This window comes from Gorilla gorilla, chromosome 14 (genome assembly GCF_029281585.2).
Source record: "Gorilla gorilla gorilla isolate KB3781 chromosome 14, NHGRI_mGorGor1-v2.1_pri, whole genome shotgun sequence".
Taxonomy (NCBI): domain Eukaryota; kingdom Metazoa; phylum Chordata; class Mammalia; order Primates; family Hominidae; genus Gorilla; species Gorilla gorilla.
In genome coordinates, this window is record NC_073238.2 from 57,198,437 (window position 1) to 57,220,438 (window position 22,002).

General features: G+C 39.4%; 1 protein-coding gene and 1 pseudogene across 3 annotated transcripts in view; one reads left to right on the forward strand and one right to left on the reverse strand.

Moving 5' to 3' along the window:
* The window catches only part of EPSTI1 (epithelial stromal interaction 1), a 102,231-nt gene that overhangs the window by 33,768 nt on the left and 46,461 nt on the right, over window positions 1-22,002 (reverse strand). For all 3 annotated transcript variants that reach the window (XM_004054437.5, XM_055360063.2, XM_063697306.1), the window contains exon 7: window positions 4,564-4,657. In XM_004054437.5, the coding sequence (XP_004054485.3) occupies window positions 4,564-4,657 (94 nt within the window). The remainder of the gene's footprint in view (window positions 1-4,563; window positions 4,658-22,002) is intronic.
* On the forward strand, window positions 11,742-12,463 carry LOC109029289 (palmitoyltransferase ZDHHC4-like; annotated as a pseudogene).

Sequence of the window (22,002 nt, forward strand, 5' to 3'; positions counted from 1 at the left end):
GAAAGTCCCAGAACAACAGCCGTGCGCCAGGCCTACAAACACCCAGGACAGGTTAAAGCAGGAGGAAAGAGGGATCCAGGAGGGAGAGAAAAAAAAAAATCCACAAGTTATCTGACAGGCATAAGTTGGAAAATTGTTTAGAAATTTGCATCAAGAGGCATTTTGTAGAACAGTCACAAAAGCTGTCAGAAGACAGTCAAATGTTCAAAGGAAACTAAGAAAACGTTAAAATAAAATGTTTAAAGAGTTGTACAGAAGATATAACCAGAGTATATCAACTGGCTTGGCAGTGAGAAAATGTGTATATAGTCATAATAGGGAAAGCTCAAATTACTGAATAATTATGAGAGGAAGAAATGAGTTAATAAGGTCTAAAATTGATTAGTCAAGAGATACCAACACATATTAACAGATATTCAGAGCTAACTAAGAAAAGAAACAGGCGGGGGTTGCATAATGGCCCCCCAAAGATGTCCCAATCCCTGGAATCTGTGAATGTTTCTTTATGTGACAAAACAGACTTTGCAGAAATTAAGGATCTTGAAGTGGAGAGATTAGCCTGGATAGTCCAGGTGGGCCCATTGTAATCACAACGGTCATTGTAAGAGGAAGGCAAGAAGGTCAGGGAGGGTGCAGAAGGTTGGGTGAGATGGAAGCTAAATTGGAGCAATGCAGCCGTGTGCCAAGGGTTTGGAGGGACAGGGGACAGATGCCCCCTGGAACCTTCAAAAGGAACCATTCCTGTTGATACCCTCATTTTAGCATTTTAAAACCCATTTTTATCGCTGACCTCCAGAGGTGTTAAGAGAATAAATTTTTGTTCTATTAGGTCACTACATTTGTGGTAATTTGTTACAGCAGCAAAGGGAAGTGTTCAAATGTTGGGGTGGAAGTGGGATTCAAGCGGCGCAAAGGGACACATATTAAGTATTTTATTTGACTTCTTAATGAATGAGCATGTGACACGTAGATAAAAATTACAATAATCAACCTGCACTGAGTGCTCACAGTAGTGTGAGAGAGGATAGCTGGAGAGGCATGAGCTATAGAGCTTGGCCCCTCAGACATTAACGTGCACACACATCTTCCATGGATTGTATTAAATGCAAGCTCTGATTCAGGAGGTCTGCAGTGGGGCCTGAGATTGGTCTGCATCTAAATCTTTGCTCCTGATTTCAAAAGCTTTGCTTCCCCTTACCTTGCTTGCAAAAGCTTTGCTTCCCCTCACCCCTTTGCAGAAGCAAAGATTTAGACTCGAGGCCAGTCCTCCAGACCCTAGAGGACTAGAAAGGGGCCATTCTAAAGAAAGAGACAGAATCTAGAATTAAAGGAGAGAGGGAGGGACAGAGAGAGGAAAGGACTTTGTGCCTAAGCTAAGACATTTTGATTTTATCCTTGAAGATATGGGGGACCACTGAATGATTTGGGGAAGTGAAACACCAGGATAAGATTTTTTCACGTCGTTATTCTTCGTTGAGGAAGTAGGGGCATAAGGCCGGGTGCGGTGGCTCACACCCGTAATCCCAGCACTTTGGGAGGCCAAGGTGGGTGGATCATTTCAGCCCAGGAGTTTGAGATCACCCTGCGCAATGTGGCAAAACCCTGTCTCTACAAAAACTACAATAGCTGGGCATCGGGGTGCGTGCCTGTGGTCCCAGCCACTCAGGAGGCTGAGGTGGCAGGATGGCTTGAACCTGGGAGGTGGAGGTTGCAGTGAGCCAAGATCACGCTACTGCACTCCAGCCTGGGTGACAGAGTGAGACCCTGTCTAAAAATAAATAAATAAATAAAAAATGGGGGCAGCAAACCAGAGACTAGAAACCATTTCATATTTGACTAGAAATATGCAGCGATGGTCGCTGAGGAAGGTCTGATGATGCTGGTACTTCTGCCTACGCACACAATACAGAGAACTATATTAACCCACATGTAAAAGTGAACCCTGTAAATATCTCTTGTCTGAAGTCCTAAGCCAAAAGGAATTTTCTTGTAACCACTAAAGGATTTTTCTTGTAATCTTTTACATTGACATAATTTTCTAGTATTTATTAAATCCCCATCTGCCAATGGCAGATCCACTTTTAAAGGAGAAAAGTACAAGAGGAAAAATCTTCTCAGGAAAGTTACATTAGGTAGTAAAATTAAAGTATTAAAAATTATATATAAATTCTTCCAGCTCATCACACCCCATATAGATGGCAATCACATAGTGTTCACATTCTATATGTTGACCATAGCTAAAGTAAACTGCAGGTGTCCTCTTTTTACAAAGAAATGTTCTTCACAGAAGTGCAATGTACATATTTGATTTTCCTACACCATTAGAAATGATTCTGCAAAGCATTCTCAGAAGAATTCTATGCATATGGATGAGACAGAATGAGAACAGTATAATATGGGTAAAAAGTCAATTAAATATATTGAACACTGAAACTGTATTAATAGTTTGGGGTCAAAATCGGAGCAGCTATTGCGTGGAGTTTATAAGGAACCGTCCTGGGTCCAATCCCGCTCCATATTTTCTATTAATAGCTCTGAGGATCCTATGACAAATGCACTAATCAATCCACAGAAAATGCAGCTCTGGGAAACATTGCTAATGCTTTGGACGACAATATTAAAATTCAGGACGATCTTGTTAAATTGAAGAAATGAGCCAAAATCAATAGAGCAGCACACGCAGTTCTGCCAGGTGTTCCACATCGCAGGATACAGGGAGCCCTCAAACGGAAAGGAAGACCAGCCCGGTAGGCGAAACTCCAGTTGGTAAAGCTATCCAACTCCTGTTCTCCCTCTCCCTCCCTGACAGCCACAAGGATATCGAGACAGGTGTTTAGGGCTGTCATCTACACATGATTTAACTCCACTGCCTACAGCTTCTCAACTCTTTCCCCCAGAGCCCAGCAGTGAGGGAAGAGAGATGATGAATTTCCTTTAATATAAGTTGTAGGGCCCACACTGATGAATTTAGACTTTAGAACATCACATTAGAAGCAGAAAAAAAAAATTAGGAAACAACTAAAGATTTCTAAGTAGGAGTATAATGACCTCTTCCTAAGGAGTGTCATAATATCTTCCTGACATTTAAAAACATGGTCTCTATTGAGAAAGGGGTAAGGGGAGATGAAGATGAGGGTTCTTTAACAACTCATTTAGCTACCCAAACTCTGAGAAACCTGAGACTTTAAGAAACTTAAATTCATCTTTTCTTTCAGCTACAACCTTATCCAGAGTCATCCTTAATTACACTTACTTTCTTGTCCCCAATTAGCAAGTCAATAAACAAGCCCTACGGCTTTCACCTTCTAAGCAGTTTTCTGACCTGCACTCTCTTCTCCATCCTCTCCCCTGCTGTCCTAGCTGAAGTCTTCATCATTCTTTACCCAGACTGATACAGAAGGCTTGGGGGGGCCTCTCTGCTTCTCTATTCCTTTAGAGCCCTCCTTCGCAATGTTGACAATGTGATCCAGAATGAAAACACAAATCTAACCTTGAGTTTTCCCTGTTTAAACATTTCCAATACCTTCAGTGCTCACAGAATGGGGTTTAGGTGGCATGCAAATTTCTGCGGTGGTTTTCTACCAGGAGCACCATGAGCACGCAGTATGCGGGGCATTTCTACATGTCTCATTGGTAAGCACTGTGTGGGGGCATTTCTAGATGTCTCAGTGTCTGGGTGGCGCTACTGGCCCTTCATGCCCAGGGCCTAGGGATACTAAGCATCCTGCAGTAATCAAGACAACTCACACAATGAACTGTCCCACCTGAATTTCCAGAGGTGACACCATTGGGAAAGGGTCCTCACGGTTCCTGCTCATTTCTATATCCTTCTAGCTCACTTTTCTGCACTGCAGCTACATAACTCTTCTTCCGCAACACAAGCCATGCTTATTTCTTGCATTTATACCTTAATGCTTGCTCTATGTGTCTTTATTAATTCTGATACCTGGAAAGACTCATCACTTTACTGATTCATAGTTTAAGCTTCTGCTCTGGTGTCATTTCCCAAGAAGCATCTAACGCACATGGTCTGACTTAGATGCTTCTTCCTGATAAGGCAGTAGTGCTTTCTTATTGTGATATGCTCTGTGCTCAGCAGTTTGCTTTAAAACCATTGGTGTTCTCCTTTACTAAGGTTCATTGGGCAGAAACTGTAGGCACTCAGTAGGCCTTATATAGACCTATGAATTTAAAGAATGGAAGGAAGAATGGAAGAAACGATGGACGGATGGATGGATGGATGGATGGATGGATGGATGGATGGAAGGAAGGAAGGAAGGAAGGTAGGAAGGATGGAAGGATGGATGGGTGGATGGGTGGGTGAATGAATGGCTGGGTGAGAGGAAAGACTTCTCTGAGGCTGTTTTAGTCCAGGTGCCCATAAAATAATACGAGCATTATTTTATAGCTCAGGCAACAGTTGAGGTCAAAGTTTCAGATCAGGTCATCTGTCTTTAGTTCCAGCATTCTATGATGTACAAGTCACTCTATATCCCTAATCTTCAGTCACTAAATACCTCTATAAAATGTGCCAGGCAGCACCCTGCATAGCAATTCACTTACCCATGTTGAGGATTGTGGGCCACAAACAGCACTTTGACAGGCACTTCTGTCTGGCGATTCTGTGTTCAGTTTGCTCAAGAACTCAGCGGTTTTGCTACCAGGAACACAAACAGGTGTTAGTGCCTTCACAAAAATATGAATATAATTCTTTATTTTTCCTTTGGATACTAACCTAGACTTATTTGGGTGATGATTAAAATTATCCTCAGCAGAACAGAAAGTTACGCTGAGAACAAGGTGTAGCAGAAATCAAAACAAAATGCTATTGCAAGATTGCATTCTTCAAGAACAATATTACAAAATTACAAAACTAGGTTTATGAAATGTGAACTTACGACCTCATTTTTTCCACTTTATATTACTGACATAAATACAAGTCCTCTCTCAGAGCACATTCCACAGCATGCAGCCCTAATTTCCTATCTGAACATTTAATGCTTAACACTCAGACTTCAGGGTGGAGCTGTGGAACATTCACGCCCTACAACATCTTGCTTCACACCAGTTTTACATTAAGCCCTTTACCCTCTCATCTGCCTCATGGCTTTGGCCGCTGTTAGGACACACAGACCCTCTAATCCAGTAGCTCTTTTCCATTTATGGATCACGGAGCCCTTTTGTACTCTGAAAGCAAAAGTGAACCCTCTGTTAACAGACACACACACACACACACACACACACACAGTCCTTTGCATTTTGTTTCAGAGAGAGGATAAACCCTCAATAGGGTTTATCTATAGAGGTTAAAAAGTGCTGCTGATTCTAGACTGCATTTCTAATATCTCTTTTTAGCTCTGAAAAATTGACCTAGAAATGTCCTCAGTTTAAATAAGAAGTTCTCTGTTTTTACCTTAAAAATCCAAACCACCACCCCAATTTCCCCTATCACTTATGCCAAGCATAGAACACTGGAATTGTTTCCTAGCCCTTACCTCAGCGCCTGGCCCGTTCTGCCTACCCTTGATTAATTTCTACCCCTTTGTCCTTTTCTCATGTAATTTGTGGGATTTTTATCTCTTCATTGCACATTCACAGCCACATACCTCATTGAGCACTGACTTATATTGCACCAGACTTGCGCAGCCTGTTCCCATCTCCCTCCCTCCTCCTGCTAGCCCTCTGCTTCCCCCTAATATTTTAAGCCCAATGCAAAGATCTGATTCATCAAATACTTAGGACATGGGCATCAAAGGAAACACAGAGTATCTGGTAAGAACAAATGGCATCCAGTGTAGGAGGAAAACAAGGAATTAGAAACTAAACAGGTGCCAGCATCACTTCAAATAATTACTTAGGTAGAACATGGCATTTGAAAAAGGTCAGAAGCTTGATCTGGGGAAGGAAGAAATAAAAGTGAAGCGACATACAGAACACCCTGAGAAACATTCAGCAGTTGAGACAAGCAGCCTTTCCATTTGTCTTAGATTACTTATCTTGCCCAAAATAGACAAGGAGACTAATGAAGTCGCAGAGTGTGGAAGCTGCCCCACTGTCTGGGGCTTTATGAAGTCATCAGTCAAAAGTATAAAAAGAAGAGGGATGCCAGAAGTTTGGATGAGATCTCTGAATATCCTAAGCCAAGTGCAGGCCATAGGAGAAAGCAGTGAAAAAGAAACACTGTGACAAGCAAGGAAGAAACTTCAGACCAAGTTGACAGGCAGCCCCTCAGTTTACTGACTGCCGCTTCTTACCTGCCAATGCCAAGCACAAAGCTGCCTGCATAGCCAGCCTCTATCTGTGGTCCTTGTGCCAATTATCACTGCCCCACTCATGCCGCAGGATATAAAGCAGAGTGACAGGGTCACAGGACTGCCAGAGGAATACAGGTAGGGGCCTGCAGAGGATGCGGATTACTGCCAAGTGATCAACTATACAAAGGAAGTCCCATGTTACGACACTAACTCATATTTTTCTACTATTAGCATTAGTCCCTGGTATATAATAAAATTTCCATATATTGGCTGAACTGAAGTGGGATCCCTGTAGGTAACTCTGGTTATATTTAACAAAAATAAGATGTAGAACCTGTTTGAGGGGCAAACGAAGGAAAACATCCTCGTGGGAAGTCCAGCTGGACTAAGAACCCTGGACTCTAGCACGTTTTCACCTTGCCCTTGGGGGTTCTTGGTATTATCACTACCGTGACTCTACTGCCTGTTGGAGAGGGGTGGTCCTCTTCCACTTTGTCACTCTGATCCAAGCATAAAAGATTTCTTCCTCTATTCTCCATAGAACAAAATAAAATTTACTTATGTCCAACTTAGGATCTTTAAGGGTCCTTCCTGCTCATTCTTACATTGATTTCTATGGCATATCCTGAAAGGTCCCTTCAGGAAAATCTCGCCTCAACAGAATACAGTTGTAGCAGACTGCTAAATGGTCATGAAAATTTACATTCTCCTCTTCTGGCCACACAACTTGGCTACATTTCCTAGCCTCCCTTGCAGCTAAGGTTGGCTATATGATTGAGTCTTGACCAATGGAATGTGAGAAGTGTTGAATGCCACATCCAGTACTAACTTATTAGAAAATTCCCATGCATGTGCCTCCATACATTGTTCTCCTGGCTGGAACAGAGACAGCCCTCAAGGAAATGCTGGAAGTTGTGCATTGAAGGTGGTGGAGTCTCTATCAGTTTTGGTTCCTAAACACCGGAGTGGAGGAGGCTGCCTTTCAAATTATGATACAATGATATTTTAAAAAGCAGTCTATGCTTTTTGTGAATTCACTTATATGTAGTAAAATTAGAAACACTTGCCAAGTGAGAAGAGCAGCTCCTGGCATCCGGGAACTGATCTGATGCTCACGTCTAAATCTCAGTGTTATTATAAACTGATCTGATCTGACACTGAAGTTAAGCCTTGTTCCACTGTTGGATGTAAATAGTCACATAGAATATCCACTTCACACAAGGTCATCATGCAATCTACAAAGTACCAAACATCATCTCCTCTAAGTGAATGACCACTACTTCTTCACTAATTACAGCTTCATAGTCACTCTAGGTCCTTCCTATAGGTAAGATTTATTGAGATACCCAATCATAAAGTTGTCCCCACATTCTGATGTCACCCAATCCAGAGCAACTCCCTGCCTCCGTAGACCCTCCCCAAAATTACCCAACCAAAGCACAAATCCTGTAGTAGGGTCTTTCTAACACTTTCTCCCTGAGATAACTCACCATTCCCTATGGTATGCATTTTCCTTTGCTGCAATGAGTAATAAACCCAACTTGTTCAACTACAGGTATGTTCCTGGTAGTTTTTGGTTAAAGCACATTGACAAATGTTACATACCAGGAGAGTGGTTACTGCTAGAGAAAGACAGAGAAGGAAGGGATGAGGGTGGAGGGATAGCTAGCTGTCTCTGTAATATTTATTTTTTTTAATTAACCAAATATAAGTAATAACAATATGAGCTTAGTGGTTGATACATATTTTCTGTGTGTTTGAAATGTTTCTCAAATAAAAAGGGGATAAAAAACCCCACACAGACTATGGTGGTGTTTACTAGGGAAAGACTTGGCAGATACCATTCCAGATTTCATAGAACAATAGTTTCCAGAATGCCAGTGGGAAGACCAGTGTGGGGCTGGCTATATGAGAATCATCTGTGGTGCTTCCTAGAAATTACTGGACTCAGGCCTCTGACTCTAATTGAGCATGTCTGGAGTGGGATCTGGGAATCTGCGTTTCTTAAAAGCACCCCTGGTGATGTTAAGAACTACTACAGTAGTACGGATGGATATTCAATACGCATAATTATCTTAAGTCTACATGACTCTGACTTATGAATAATTCATGTTATACAACACATTTGGAAATAAAACCTCAGCGTGTCTTAGGAACTGTCTGTATAAGTACAATCTAATAATGCATTCTACATGTACTTTGCAATAGCTTCACAAACCTGAACTTTGCCACCATGAGGTTTAGGTAAATAATCATTTGTACATGCATGCATGCATTCATGCAGGCAACAAATATTTCCTGAGTCTCTGCCATGTGTTTAGCAATATGGGTTATAGGACAATCTAAAGAAGTATTATTTTGCTTAAGTCAGTTTCACATAACTGGGTATGAGCAAATGACATTCGCACACCTATAAGCACTCACAGAGCCTATGTAAGTAAGAGAGTGAGAGATAATCTATTCGGATACACAAAACCCATTTAAGAAATCACAAGAACAAGATTTACAAAACAATACATGAAAGTGAGTAGTAATGCTGGGAGAACTTTGTGCTTAATCAAAGTAATCAAACTATTGCATACACTTTACAGAATTCTTTCCCTTCATTTATCTGGTCTTTAATGATTTAACTTTTAATTGCAAAAGCAATACATAAATACGAGTCAGAAAATAGAATAGAAATTAGATAAAAATATAAAGAAAAAAAGTGAAGGTCCTACTTAACACCTCTCTCAACCTGACTCCTTTCCCCAAAGCACAACATCATGAATTGTCAGGTATGTATCCTGATTTTCTATTAATTGATAAATATCTATTTAAAATTACATACAAATGAATAGTGGTTTACTTTGGGGGAGGATAATTAGGATAAGGCAGAGAAGGCCAGCTGTTCTCTAAAATGTGTTTCTCTGCTTCCTGCATATATAGCTAGACTACGTTTCCCAGCTCCCACGCAATTAGATGTGACATAGGAGCACATATCTGCATTCTGGCCAATGAAATGTGAGTAAATGTATGGGCCAGGCTGAAGTGATCCACATCAATAACCTCTCACAGCATTCTTAATACTCTTTCCTCCTTCTATCTGATGATGGTACCTTAAGTGAGCCTGCAAGGCATTTGCAAAGGAGAGTAGAGCCACCTTTTGCCTGCAGCTTTTAATGCCAGGGGGCGAAAGCTAACCTGACTCAAACATCAGCCCTGGATCATTCCACAGGAAAGATATAAACTTCTTGTTCTTTAAGTCACTGAAATTTTGGTGTTTATGTTTTTTAACTACAGCTTTTCCTACCCTAAACTAACAGACTTTTTTCTTTAAGTGGGATACTATATTTTGTTCTGAAAATAGATTTTTGTCATCTAACCACATCTTTGAGATTTTTCCATATTTATAAATATATATCTTATTCCTTTTGGCAGCTGAATAGCATTTTATGATATGGATATAATGCATTTAACATTCTAATGGATGGATATTTATAGTTTTTTCCAGTGTGCATCCTGGTATATACATCTTGTGCAAATACATAAATATTTTTCTAAGATATACACCTAGAAGTAGAATTTTATTCTAATATAGGTTCCCATAAATAGATATGCAATTTTTTGTTTTTGTTGCTTGAGACAGGGTCTCACATTGTTGCCCAGGCTGGACAGCAGCCTTGACCTCCTGGGTTCAAGTGATCCTCCTACATCAACCTCCCAAGTAGTTGGGACTACAGGAGCACACCACAATGCCCAGCTAATATTTTTTTTAGAGGTGGGGACTTGCTGTGTTGCCCGGGCTGATCTCAAACTTCTGGCCTCAAGTGATCCTCCCACCTCAGCCTCCCAAAGTATTGGGATTACAGGCACGAGCCACTGTGCTCAGTCTATTCACAATTAAACCATGCTTAATAGTGCCAAGCTGATCTACACAAATTTATATTTTCACCAAAAGTTAACTTTATGAAAGTGGCAATTCAGAACCATGGATAACCTCCTGTAAGTACTAATCCTATCCTGTTTTACACATTCCTATTTATCTCGGTCACCACCGCGTGTCCCAGTCTCACCTATCACTCAATATGACTCAGTATCTCAATCCCACACTGCCCCATATATCTACCACTTAAGCCCCCACACCTCCTCTAGCCTTCCAAACCTTTCCAAGGGGGCAAAAATCTCTCAATCTTTAACCAAGAGTTAACAACTCAGGATTCTTAACCTCATATCAGAAAGTCTCCCTCAAATACAAAATCACCATTAGGCAAACATCCAGGTAAAAAAAAAAATGTTGGCAAGATTAATTTACATAGGCTAAAATCACTGGGCAAAAGTTTGCAGATAACAGGATATTAGTATAGTCTTAAAATATCTCCCCCAAAACATTCATCAATTATAAAGAGAAAAACAATAACTTAACAGTGGAAATCACCTTACCAAATGATCCAAGTAAATATCACCAGTGATAAGGATACTGACCATCATGTACCCTCTGATGCGATGCACTGAGAAGGATATGGCAACGCTTCTGTAATTTTCTTGTTGGAAATTATAACTTCAAGCTATTCATGAGAAAACATCAAACAAACCCAAATTGGGGGAAGTCTACAAAGTAACTATCCATTACCCACTGAATGTGTTAAGGTCATGAAAGAGAAGGGAAAAAATGAGGTACTGTCACATATTGGAGGAAATTAAGGAATCATAATGACTGGATGTTTTATGTGATCCTGAATTGGATCCTGAAATAGAAAAGGAGCACTGGAGGGAAACTGATGGAATGTGAATAAGGTCTGTAGTTTATATTAATAGTATTGTACCAATGTTAATTTTCTGATTTTGATCATTGTACTATGGTTGTATAAGATATTAATGTTAGCTAGATGAAGGTTTTATTGGAAACTATTTTTCTACTATTTTTGTATCTTCTAAGTTGGAAATTATTTCAATATAAAAAGTAAAAAAAAAAAAAAAAAGAGTCTGCCTCATTTTCCCACATTGTCTGAAACCTGACCACCTCTTGAGAACAGTACTTCCCACAACCCCCTGAAATGGAACTATTTTACTTCCCATATACATATTCCTTGGTGCCTGAAAATGAAGCAGACATCCTGTTTGCTCCCAATCTACTTCCAGACCATTACTTCCCCCATCATTTGCAAAACATGTTTGCTCCTGTAGTACCCACAACACAGAATACACCATCCTCTTTGCCATTGTCATCCTTCAACCTTCTGGTCAACCATCTCTCATTTGTTTAAGATTTCAGCCTTTGGTGCACCCAGGAGGTGTGGGTATCATGTAATTGGCAGTTGGTCAAAGCTGGTGCCAGATCCAGCCTCCTGAAGGAACCATGTCCTGCAGCTTTGGGTGCCACTCGTCATGTCAGGCATACACTGCTGCCCAAGAGGAGCTGCTCTTTGAATTCTCTGTGAATGCTGGGAGGAGGAACACCAGAGCTGCTGGCTGAAAATTGTCCAAACAAGAGGAATACCCCCCTGCATGGACTTCTTGGTTCTCTTCCTGCTCTACTGGCTTTGGTGCTAGTTGGTTATGTTATGACGTGTTTTTGCTAGAAAACTCATGATTTGAAATGCCTGATCAGGGCAGGAGCACAGATATTTTCCTGTATAATTCCAGAATGTCTTCAGAAAGCCATGTAAAGATTGCTTCATTACCTCTTCCATACATGAAACCATACCTTCATTATTCTTCACCTGGTCTTGCAAGGGATGGTAAATACTGAATATACCTGGGAAATACTTAGCTACCGTCAAAAGCTAGTTCTCCTGTATTACCTTCTTCTGCCCTATCTGCTTCTGATTGTAAACCCATTTATTTCCACCCTAACTTGTGTAACTGATTCTGGCATTATAAGAAAAGCAAATGAATTATTTCTTGAAGTTTATGAATTCAGTGATGTTTCTAAAGAGGTGAGGTGCTCTACTTATGATTTACGAACACCAGCTCGATCAAAGCACTGACTGCAGTGTGTGCACCGTTTTGACCATCGTTAGGTTTGGGTGAACAACTGCATCTGGGCTTGGAACACCAGTTATTAATACTTTCTCATCTACCTCTTGATGTTGACGGCTTCGGCTGCTGCCATGGCCATTGTGAGCACTGCATTTCTGGTCGATTTGGTGGTATTGTTGGATTTGTACTACACTTACACTGATGACCTTGGACACTTCCAGTTTATGGACTTGATTTTTCTTATTTAGTACCTGTTCCTGACCTTTCTAACAATTGTCTTCATGCTGGGGTTGTGGTTGGGGGGGATGTTGTAATGGTCCTGAGCTTCCTCCTGGGTAGCTACCTGTGCTTTGCTCTGTACCTGGTTGCCACCAACCAGACTACTAATGAGTGGTACAGAGGTGACTGGGCCCCATGCCAGCATTGCCCCCTCATGGCCTGGCCCCCATCAGGAAAGCCCCAAATCTACCAGAACATTCACTCCCATGGGCTCTGGAGCAAACTTTGAGAGATCTTTCTACCTGCCATTCCATATAATGAGAGAAAGAAGAAACAAGAATGGAAGAAGTGTCACTGCCTTTTAAATATAGTATGCATTTATTATTTAATACAAAACCTTCAGCCTTCCTCCCTATCTTGACTACTGTCAACATGGATATCCTATGTGCTGCCCCCCACCACAGGCTGTGTTTCTTGATTTCTTGATCTTCAGTAGCTCTTCTTCACTCTACCTCAGCCACACTGCCAGGGCCATACCCTGGACATTGTTGTCATGAATAAATGTCCTCTCTCCAAACTATCTGACAAATTCCATTCCTGAATACAGCTTTCTGTCATTCCATGTTCTTCTTTCAAGTACTATCAATATAACAACATTCCAGTCTCTCTGGGATTTCCAAACCACTGATTCCCCACCTCTTTCTAACCATCAGCTCCCATCTATTTTAATTCTTGTGCAGCTTAGAGCCCATAGTCCATTTTTTAAATCTTTCCCTTACAAATGCCTTTCTTCCTCTTCTCCCTGCTTCCATCATATATGTCTGGAAAAATCTCAAACTTAGATCAAGTCAACCATCTGCTTTCTCTGAGTCTGCACCAGAACAAGTAAATCAAACTTGGGAAAAATAATACATCTGGTGTTTTGGGATGGGAGGTATGAAGAAGGAGGGAGTGGTAAAGTAGACTGGCTTCAAATGAAGCCCATTAACTCTAGCTTCATCCTACCGAATTCTTCTACTCCATTTCACTCATAAATTCTTTTTTTTATTTTTTATTTTTTTGAGACAGAGTTTGCTCTTGTTGCCCAGGCTGGAGTGTAACGGTGTGATCTCGGCTCACTGCAAACTCCATCTCCCGGGTTCAAGTGATTCTCTTGCCTTAGCCTCCTGAGTAGCTGGGATTACAGGTACCCGCCATCATATCTGGCTAATTTTTTGTATTTTTAGTAGAGACAGGGTTTCACCATGTTGCCCAGGTTGGTCTCAGACTCCTGACCTCGGTGATCCACCTGCCTCAGCCTCCCAAAGTGCTGGGATTAGAGGTGTGAGCCACCATGCCCGGCCCACTCATTAATTCTTCTCCTGTACCTTTTGTTTGTTCTCAGTTCTCAGCTGACAATCTCCTCATACTTCATTGAGAATAGAGAAATAAGTCTTTCATCTTCTCAACACGAAATCTTTTAAGTCTTCCTGTATCTGTACCTATCTTCCTTTAACAAAAATGTAAAGACTGCTTCCTCAATTATAAAAGGAGAAGTACTCTCCTTTTAATCATTGACTAATCATTAAGCATTGGTTATGTATACTCAGGAACCTATTCATATATTCTTAAGTTTATTTCTTCTGTCATCCCCTTGTGTCTAGTCTTCCCCTCCTCTCCTGGATCATTTCTATCAGCATACAAACATGATCAATTTAAGAAAACTTTTGATTCCGTAGCCTCATCCAGTTACTGCCTCATTTCATTGTTCTCATTTTCAAATTATTCAAGAGTTACTGATAAACGCCAAATCTATTCCCATATCTCCATTTACTCATAAGTCCAATTCAATCAAGCTCCAGCCCCATCATCATACCCAAATCATTTATGTCAAGATCACAGCCACTGTCACTGGTCCTTCTCTCATTTGACCTTTCAACACTAGTAAGGAATTGACTAATTTCTCCTTTCGGAAATATGTCTGTCCTGTTTTCCATGATACCACACTCTTAATTTGCCCGACTTCTCGGATGTCCTTTCGTATCTACCCGAACTCTACATGATAGAGCTCCTCTGTATTTGGTCCTGGGCCCTCTTCTCAAACCTGCAATTTCATCTTAAGTGACTTTATCCACTTTTATGGCTTTATATTTACATGCTAATAATTCCTAAATTTATATTTCCCACATATCTGCTCAGTGAGACCAAATTCATGTGTACAACTGCCCATTTGATATCTCCAAACCATCTCAAACTTAAACTCTTGATATTTTTCTAAATATGTAAACTTAAACTTAACTTAAACTCTTGACATTTTTCTTCCCAAACCTTGGTTTTCACCTAGTAGCCCCCATCTCAGTACATGGCATCACTACACCTCCAGTACTTCAAGTCAGAAACTTGGGAGTCATCCTTGATTCTTCCTCCTTCTTCATCCCCAATATCAATATGTCCTATTGAACTTACATACAATATGTAGTTATAGTCATACGTCAGAGATATTGTGAGTTTGGTTCCAGACCACTGCAAAAAAGCAAATGAAATATTGCAATAAAGTGAGTCACATAATTTTTTTTGTTTTCCATTCATATAAAAGTTGGGTTTACACTAGATTGTAGTCTCTTAGGTGTGCAATAGCATTACGTCTTGAAAAATGTACACATTAATTTAAAAATACTTTGTTGCTAAAAAAAATGCTAACATCTGAGCCTTTGGTGAGTTGTAATCTTTTTGCTGGTGGAGGCTCTTGTTGATAACCTGCTGACTAATCAGGGTGGTAGTTGCTAAAGGCCAGAGTTGCTGTGGCAATCTCTTAAAATACGACAGTGAAGTTTGCCACATCCATTGACTCTTTCTTTCATGAAAGATTTGTGTGTAGCATGCAATGCCGTTTGACAGCATTTGAACTTTGTTCAGAATGGAAGTCAGTCTCTTAAACCCTGCCACCACTTTATCAGCTAGGTTTATACAATATTCTAAATTTTAAGTTGTTTAATCAATGTTCACAGCATCTTCAACAGGAGTAGTTCCCATCTCAAGAAATCCCTTTCTTTGCTCATCCATAAAAAGCAACTCCTCATCCATGGAAGTTTGATCGTAAGATTGCAGCAATTCTGTCACATCTTCAGGCTCCACTTCTAATTCTAGTTCTCTTGCTATTTCCACATCTGCAAGACTTCCTCCACTGAAGTCTTGAGTCCATCAATGTCATCCATGAGGGCTGGGATCAACCTCTTCCATATTCCTGTTAACGTTGATATTTTGACCTCCTCCCATGAATCACAAGTGTTCTTGATGGCATCTAGAATGGTAAATCCCTTCTAGAAGGTTTTTAATTTAGTTTGCCCAGATCAATCAGAAGAATCACCATCTATAGCCTTTAAAAATCTATTTCTTAAATAATAAGATATGAACATCAGATTTATTCCTTGATCCATAGGCTGCAGAATGGAGACTGCATTAGCAAGCATGAAAACATTAATTTCCTTGTATATCTTCCAGGCATCTCAAACTTAGCATGTTTGACCTTGAACTTTTGATATTTTTCTTCCCAAACCTTGGTTCTTGGTTTTGATATTTGGTTTAGAAATACTGCCAAATATCCTAATAGGTATTAGAACCAAGGTTTGGGAAGAAAAATATCAAAAGTTTAAGTTTAAATATGCTAACTTTGAGATGCCTGGGAAATATACAAGGAGATTAGTGTTGTTTTCATGGGTGATTAGGTGCATTGTCAATGAGCAGCAATATTTTGAAAGGAATCTTTTCTTCTAAGCAGGTCTTATTAGTGGGCTTAAAATATTCAGTAAACCATGATGTAAACAGAGGTGCTGTCATCTAGGCTTTGTTGTTCCATTCATAGAGCATACACACAATTTAGCATACTTTTGTAAGGGCCCTAGGATTTTCAGAATGGCAAATGAACATTGGCTTCAACTTAAAGTCACCATCTGCATTAGCCCCTAACAAAAGTTAGCCTGTCCTTTGAAGTAGGTATTGACTTCTCCTGTCTAGCTATGAAAGTCCTAGATGGCATTTTCTTCCAATAGAAGGCCGTTTCATCTACATTAAAAATTTGTTGTTAGGCTGGGTGCAGTGGCTCACCCCTGTAATCTCAGCACTTTGGGAGGCTGAGGTGGGCGGATCATCTGAGGTCAGGAGTTCAAGACAAGCCTGGCCAACATGGTGAAACACCGTCTCTACTAAAAATGCAAGAAATTGGCCAGGCATCTTGGTGGGTGCCTATAATCCCAGCTACTCGGGAGGCTGAGGCAGGAGAATCACTTGAACCTGGGAGGAGGAGGTTGCAGTGAGCTGAGATCGCGCCACTGCACTCCAGCCTGGGAGACAGAGCAAGACTCTGCCTCAAAAAAAAAAAAAAAAAAAAAAAAAAAATCTGTTGTTTAGTATACACACCTTCATCAATGATCTTAACTAGATCTTCTGGATATCTTGCAGTTTCTACATTAGCACTTTCTACTTCACATTGCATGTTTATATTATGGAGCAGGCTTCTTCCCTTAAACCTCATGAACCAACCTCTGCTAGTTTCTAACTTTTCTTCTGCAGCTTCCTCATCTCTCTCAGCTTTCATAGAATTAAAGAGTGTTAGGGCCTTGCTCTAGCTTAGGCTTTGGCTTAAGGGAATGTTTTGGCTGGTCTGATCTTCTATCCAGACCACTTGAACTTTCTCCATATTAGCAATACAGCTATTCTGCCTTCTTATCATTCACATGTTCACTGGAGTAGCATTTTTAATTTCCTTTGAGAACTTTTCTTTTGCTTCACAACTTGGCTAACTAGTGCAAGAGGTCTAGCTTTTGTCCTATCTTGGTTTTCAACATGCCTCCGCACAGAGGTTAGTCATTTTTAGCTTTTGATTTAAAATGAGAGACGTGATATTTCCTTTTACTTGAATGCTTATGGGCCATTGTAGGGTTATTAATTGGCCTAATTTCAGTATTGTTGTGTCTCAGGTAATAGGAAAATCCAAAGAGGAGAGAGAGATAGACACGGGAACAGCCAGTCAGGGGAGCAGTTAGAACACACGCAACATTTATTGATTAAATTCACTGTCATTTGTGGTCAGGGTTTGTCGGTCCCCAAAACAATTACAATAGTAACAACAAAGATCACTGATCATAGATCACCAAATCAGATGTAATTATAACGAAAAGATCTGAAATATTGTACAGATTACCAAAATGTGACACTATGACACAAAGTGGGAAAATGGCACCAATAGGCTTGCTCAACACAGGGTTGCCACAAACTGATAATTTATAAAATTTTAAAAAATGAAATATCTGTGAGGTGCAATAAAGCAAAGTGCAATAAAACAAGGCATGCCTGTACTTTTCTCTGCACTGACATCACTTAAGCTGAGCCACCACCAACTCTTATCTAGACTGCTGCAGTAACATCTTTAGTAGTTTCTTCATTTCTTCTCTTGCCTTCTCAAATCTATTTGCAACACAGCAACTAGAGTAGTCATTTCTTTTTGAAAAATAAAAATCTTCTACAGGTTATCCCTGTGGCTCGAAAAACATGCAGACTCTGTGCCATGGCCTGTGTGGTCCACTTGACCTGCCTAGCTCCTGCCTGTCTTGTCAACTTCGTCATCTCTTTTTTTCACTTCAGCCCGAACATACCAGCTTCCTTTCAGGTTGCTGAGTACCCTATATGCCATTGCCTCAGCCTAGAACTTTCTTTCTGGTTCTCAGTATGGCTGGTTCCTTCTCATCCTTTTGTCTTCAGTTCAAATGTCATTTTCTTGGAAAGTCGGGTCCTACCTATCATGCTAAGGAGATGTTGCCTTCCTAGTACCATTATGCTCTCTTACCCTACCTCTAACACTATGTTCCTTCATAGGAATTGTTCGAATCCTACGCAGTTATCCTACACAGTTCTTTGTCAGCTTGTCTATTTTCCACATTTGCTCATGGAGCCATATTTGCTTTATTCATAATACATGCCTAGAACCTAGTATAGTGCTTGACACACACTTATCGGTGCTTATCAGTTTAGAGGATTTTTCTGTTTGGGGTTTTTAAGAGATAGGGTCTCCCCTGTGTCACCCAGCCTGGAGTGCAGTGGTGTGATCATAACTCACTGCAGCCTCTAACTCCTGGCTCAAGTGATCCACCTGCCTCAGCCTCCCAAGTAGCCAGGACTACAGGCACGTGCTACCACACCTGAATCATGCTCATTGTTGAATAAATGAAAGCTCCTTTCTTAATGTGAAGTATTATCAATCCATTGATATTTTTGCCACTGAAATAATAAAATCTATATTTGTGTTTCTCTAATCATTAGTGAAGCTGAATATTTTGATTCCTATTTCCTCTTTTAACTGCTTGTTCAAGTAATTTGCCAATTTTTGAGTTGTTATTTTCTTATTATCCTATAAACATTCTTTGTGAAATTAAGCCTTTATCCATTATGTTTGAGGCAAATATTTTTTCCTAGATTATTATTTACTTAAAACATTCTTCATTATATCTTCTATCATAGATTTTAAAATTTTTATGTACTTAAAGCTATGGTCTCTCTTTATGGCTTCTGAGATTTGTATATTGCTTAAAAAGGAGTTTCTACCCTCAAAGTATAAAATCATCCTTCACTACATTTTTATTGTGTTGATTCAATACAAATTGTCAAATTGTCTATTCTTTTGACATTGGTTTGAAAGAAATACTTTCATTCGTAGTTAAAGTCCTAAATACTGAATTTTTATATAAACATGGGTCTACTTTAGATTCTCTATAACATTCAATAATTCAATTCATAGATTGATTACAATGCCAATAACAGTTTGTTATTCCAACCAGCTTTAAAGTTTTTAGTCTTTTATCTCAAAGTAATTTCAGTTTTGGTTTTAATTTTTCCCCAATAGTCATTTTTAAAGATAGTTTAAATTTTTTAATTAAAAAATTAGCTGGGCCTAGTGGTGCACACATGTAGTCCCCCTACGTGGGAGGCTGAGGTGGGATGATTGCTCAAGCCCAGGAGGTCAAGGCTACAGCAAACCATGGTCATGCCACTGTACTCTAGCCTGGGTGACAGAGCAAGACACTGGAAAAAAAAAAAAAAAAAAAACAGAAAAAAAATGTTTTAAGTAAACAGACTTTATAATTTCATATTGCTTAATTTCTAATTTTACTCTATTTTTCTCAAGGACTGTGGCTTTCTAGGATTTGGGGGGTTTTTTTTTGGAGGTTAACAAGAGTCTTTGAGGCCTTGAACATGGCCAATTTTGTAGTAGATTTTAGTCAGTCTTCTTAAAGTCAGTATTTATAAAGAATATCTGTTTTCATATATTGGGTACATTTTATGTCTATACAATTATGCTTAGCATTGTTATTCAAATCCTCCTTTCTTTACAGAGTTTTTTGGTTCACTTGGTCTGTTAATTTCTATGGAGAATTAGTTAAATAAAAGGAAAATTTGGCAAATCCATAGTCTATATTAGAGACAAATAGTTTTTGTCGTATGTATTTCAAATCTATTTTGATAAAGATTTGTGACTCACATTTTCCTTTGGATTATATATTTCATCTGCATAAATATCTTTTATCGTGTTGAATGTTTTTCACCTTGAATTCAATTTGTCTCATACTAAGATTGCTTCTTTTGTTAACATTTACATGTATAACTTTGTTTTCAACTCTTGATTTATAGATATTCTTTGTAATCAAATATAACTAGATTTGTATTTTTTAGGCAATCCAAGAGCTTTTATTCTAATAAGATAATTTAGCCTGTATACCTTTTTTGTGAATGCTGACTTATTGGACTTAATATTTTGCTTGTTACTTTTTATTGAAAAATTCCCCCTTCTTTTCTGCCTTTTATTATAAAGGCAGAAATTGATGATCAAATTTTTATTTGTTGTATTATATGTTTTTGTGTTATTTATCCTAATTTGTACATATAATTAGCATATAATTAAACATATAATAAGCACATTTATTTTTCTATGAATCTCTGGAATTGATACCAATATCCAACATTCACTCATACAACAAAGGAAAAAAACTTATTGTAGTTCATATCCCTGTCTCTTCCTTGTGCCTCTTCTAGTGCTAAAATCCTCCATGATTTTAATTAGATCCTGTTGATTCTTATTTAAACAGAAAAACAAGCACATATTTGACCAAAAATGTCACTGTCTTCTTTGTTCACAATTGTTCTGGTATCTATGCCTTCCTCTTTCTTGGATTTACTATTTGTTTGACTAGCATTCATTTTCATGTAATTTTTAAAATATGGCTCTTAGAGCTCACATAGAAGTGATGAAGTTGGCTATGCAGATGGCTTGTCTCCAGGATGGGGACCACATATTCCCCCAGGTATAGCATGTTTACCAGAAGCACTTTCAGGGCCCCAGGGCCTTCTTAGTGAATCTTATGCATCAAGAAGAGGTTCTCAGGCTCTATTGTTGGGGGTAAAGGCTGGAGTTGGCTGCTCACTTTCCTTCACTTCTTCCTCTGCTGTCCTTGTTGGAGTTACACTGTATTCAGCGTCTCTTTCCAAACACTATCCTGGATCTCTTATGTGGATTGTATCAGTTAATCTTCTTCTGAGTTAGCAGTTATTGTTACCCCCTACCCCAGGCTATATGTGAGGAAACGAGGCCCCAAGAGGTTAAATAATGTTCTATTAATGAGGAAAAATGTTATAATTTAAACTCAGGCAGTCTAACCCCCAGATCCCCTGCCCTCCCAAAAGGAGAACATGGATGGTACTAGGTTCCAGTGATAAGAAAACCAAGTGAAACTATTTTGTAAAAAAGGAACTAGTCAACTTTTATTTTTTACCAATTATTAATTGCATACAGAGAAAGACAAAAACTGGCCTGGCCAACCTACAGAATGGGAGAAAATTGTTGCAATCTATCTACCTGACAAAGGGCTAATAACCAGAATCTACAAAGAATTTAAACAAATTTACCAGAAAAAAACAACCTCATCAAAAAGTGGGCAAAGCATATGAACAGACACTTCTCAAAAGAAGACATTTATGCAGCCAACAAACATATGAAAAAAAGCTCACTATCACTGGTCATTAGAGAAATGCAAATCAAAATCACAATGAGATACCATCTCATGCCAGTTAGAATGGCGATCATTAAAAAGTCAGGAAAAAACAGTTGCTGGAGAGGATGTGGAGAAATAGGAACACTTTTACACTGTTGGTGGGAGTGTAAATTGGTTCAACCATTGTGGAAGACAGTGTGGCAATTCCTCAAGGATCTAGAAACAGCAATATCATTTGACCCATCAGTCTCATTACCGGGTATATACCCAAAGGATTATAAATCATTCTACCATAAAGGCACATGCACACGTATATTTATTGCAGCATTGTTCACAATAGCAAAGACTTGGAACCAACCCAAATGCCCATCAATGTTGGGCTGGATAAAGAAAATGTGGCACATATACACCATGGAATACTATGCAGACATAAAAAAGGATGAGTTCATGTCCTTTGCAGAGACATGGATGAAGCTGGAAACCATCGTTCTCAGAAAACTAACACAGGAACAGAAAACCAAACACTGCATGTTCTCATTCATAAGTGGGAG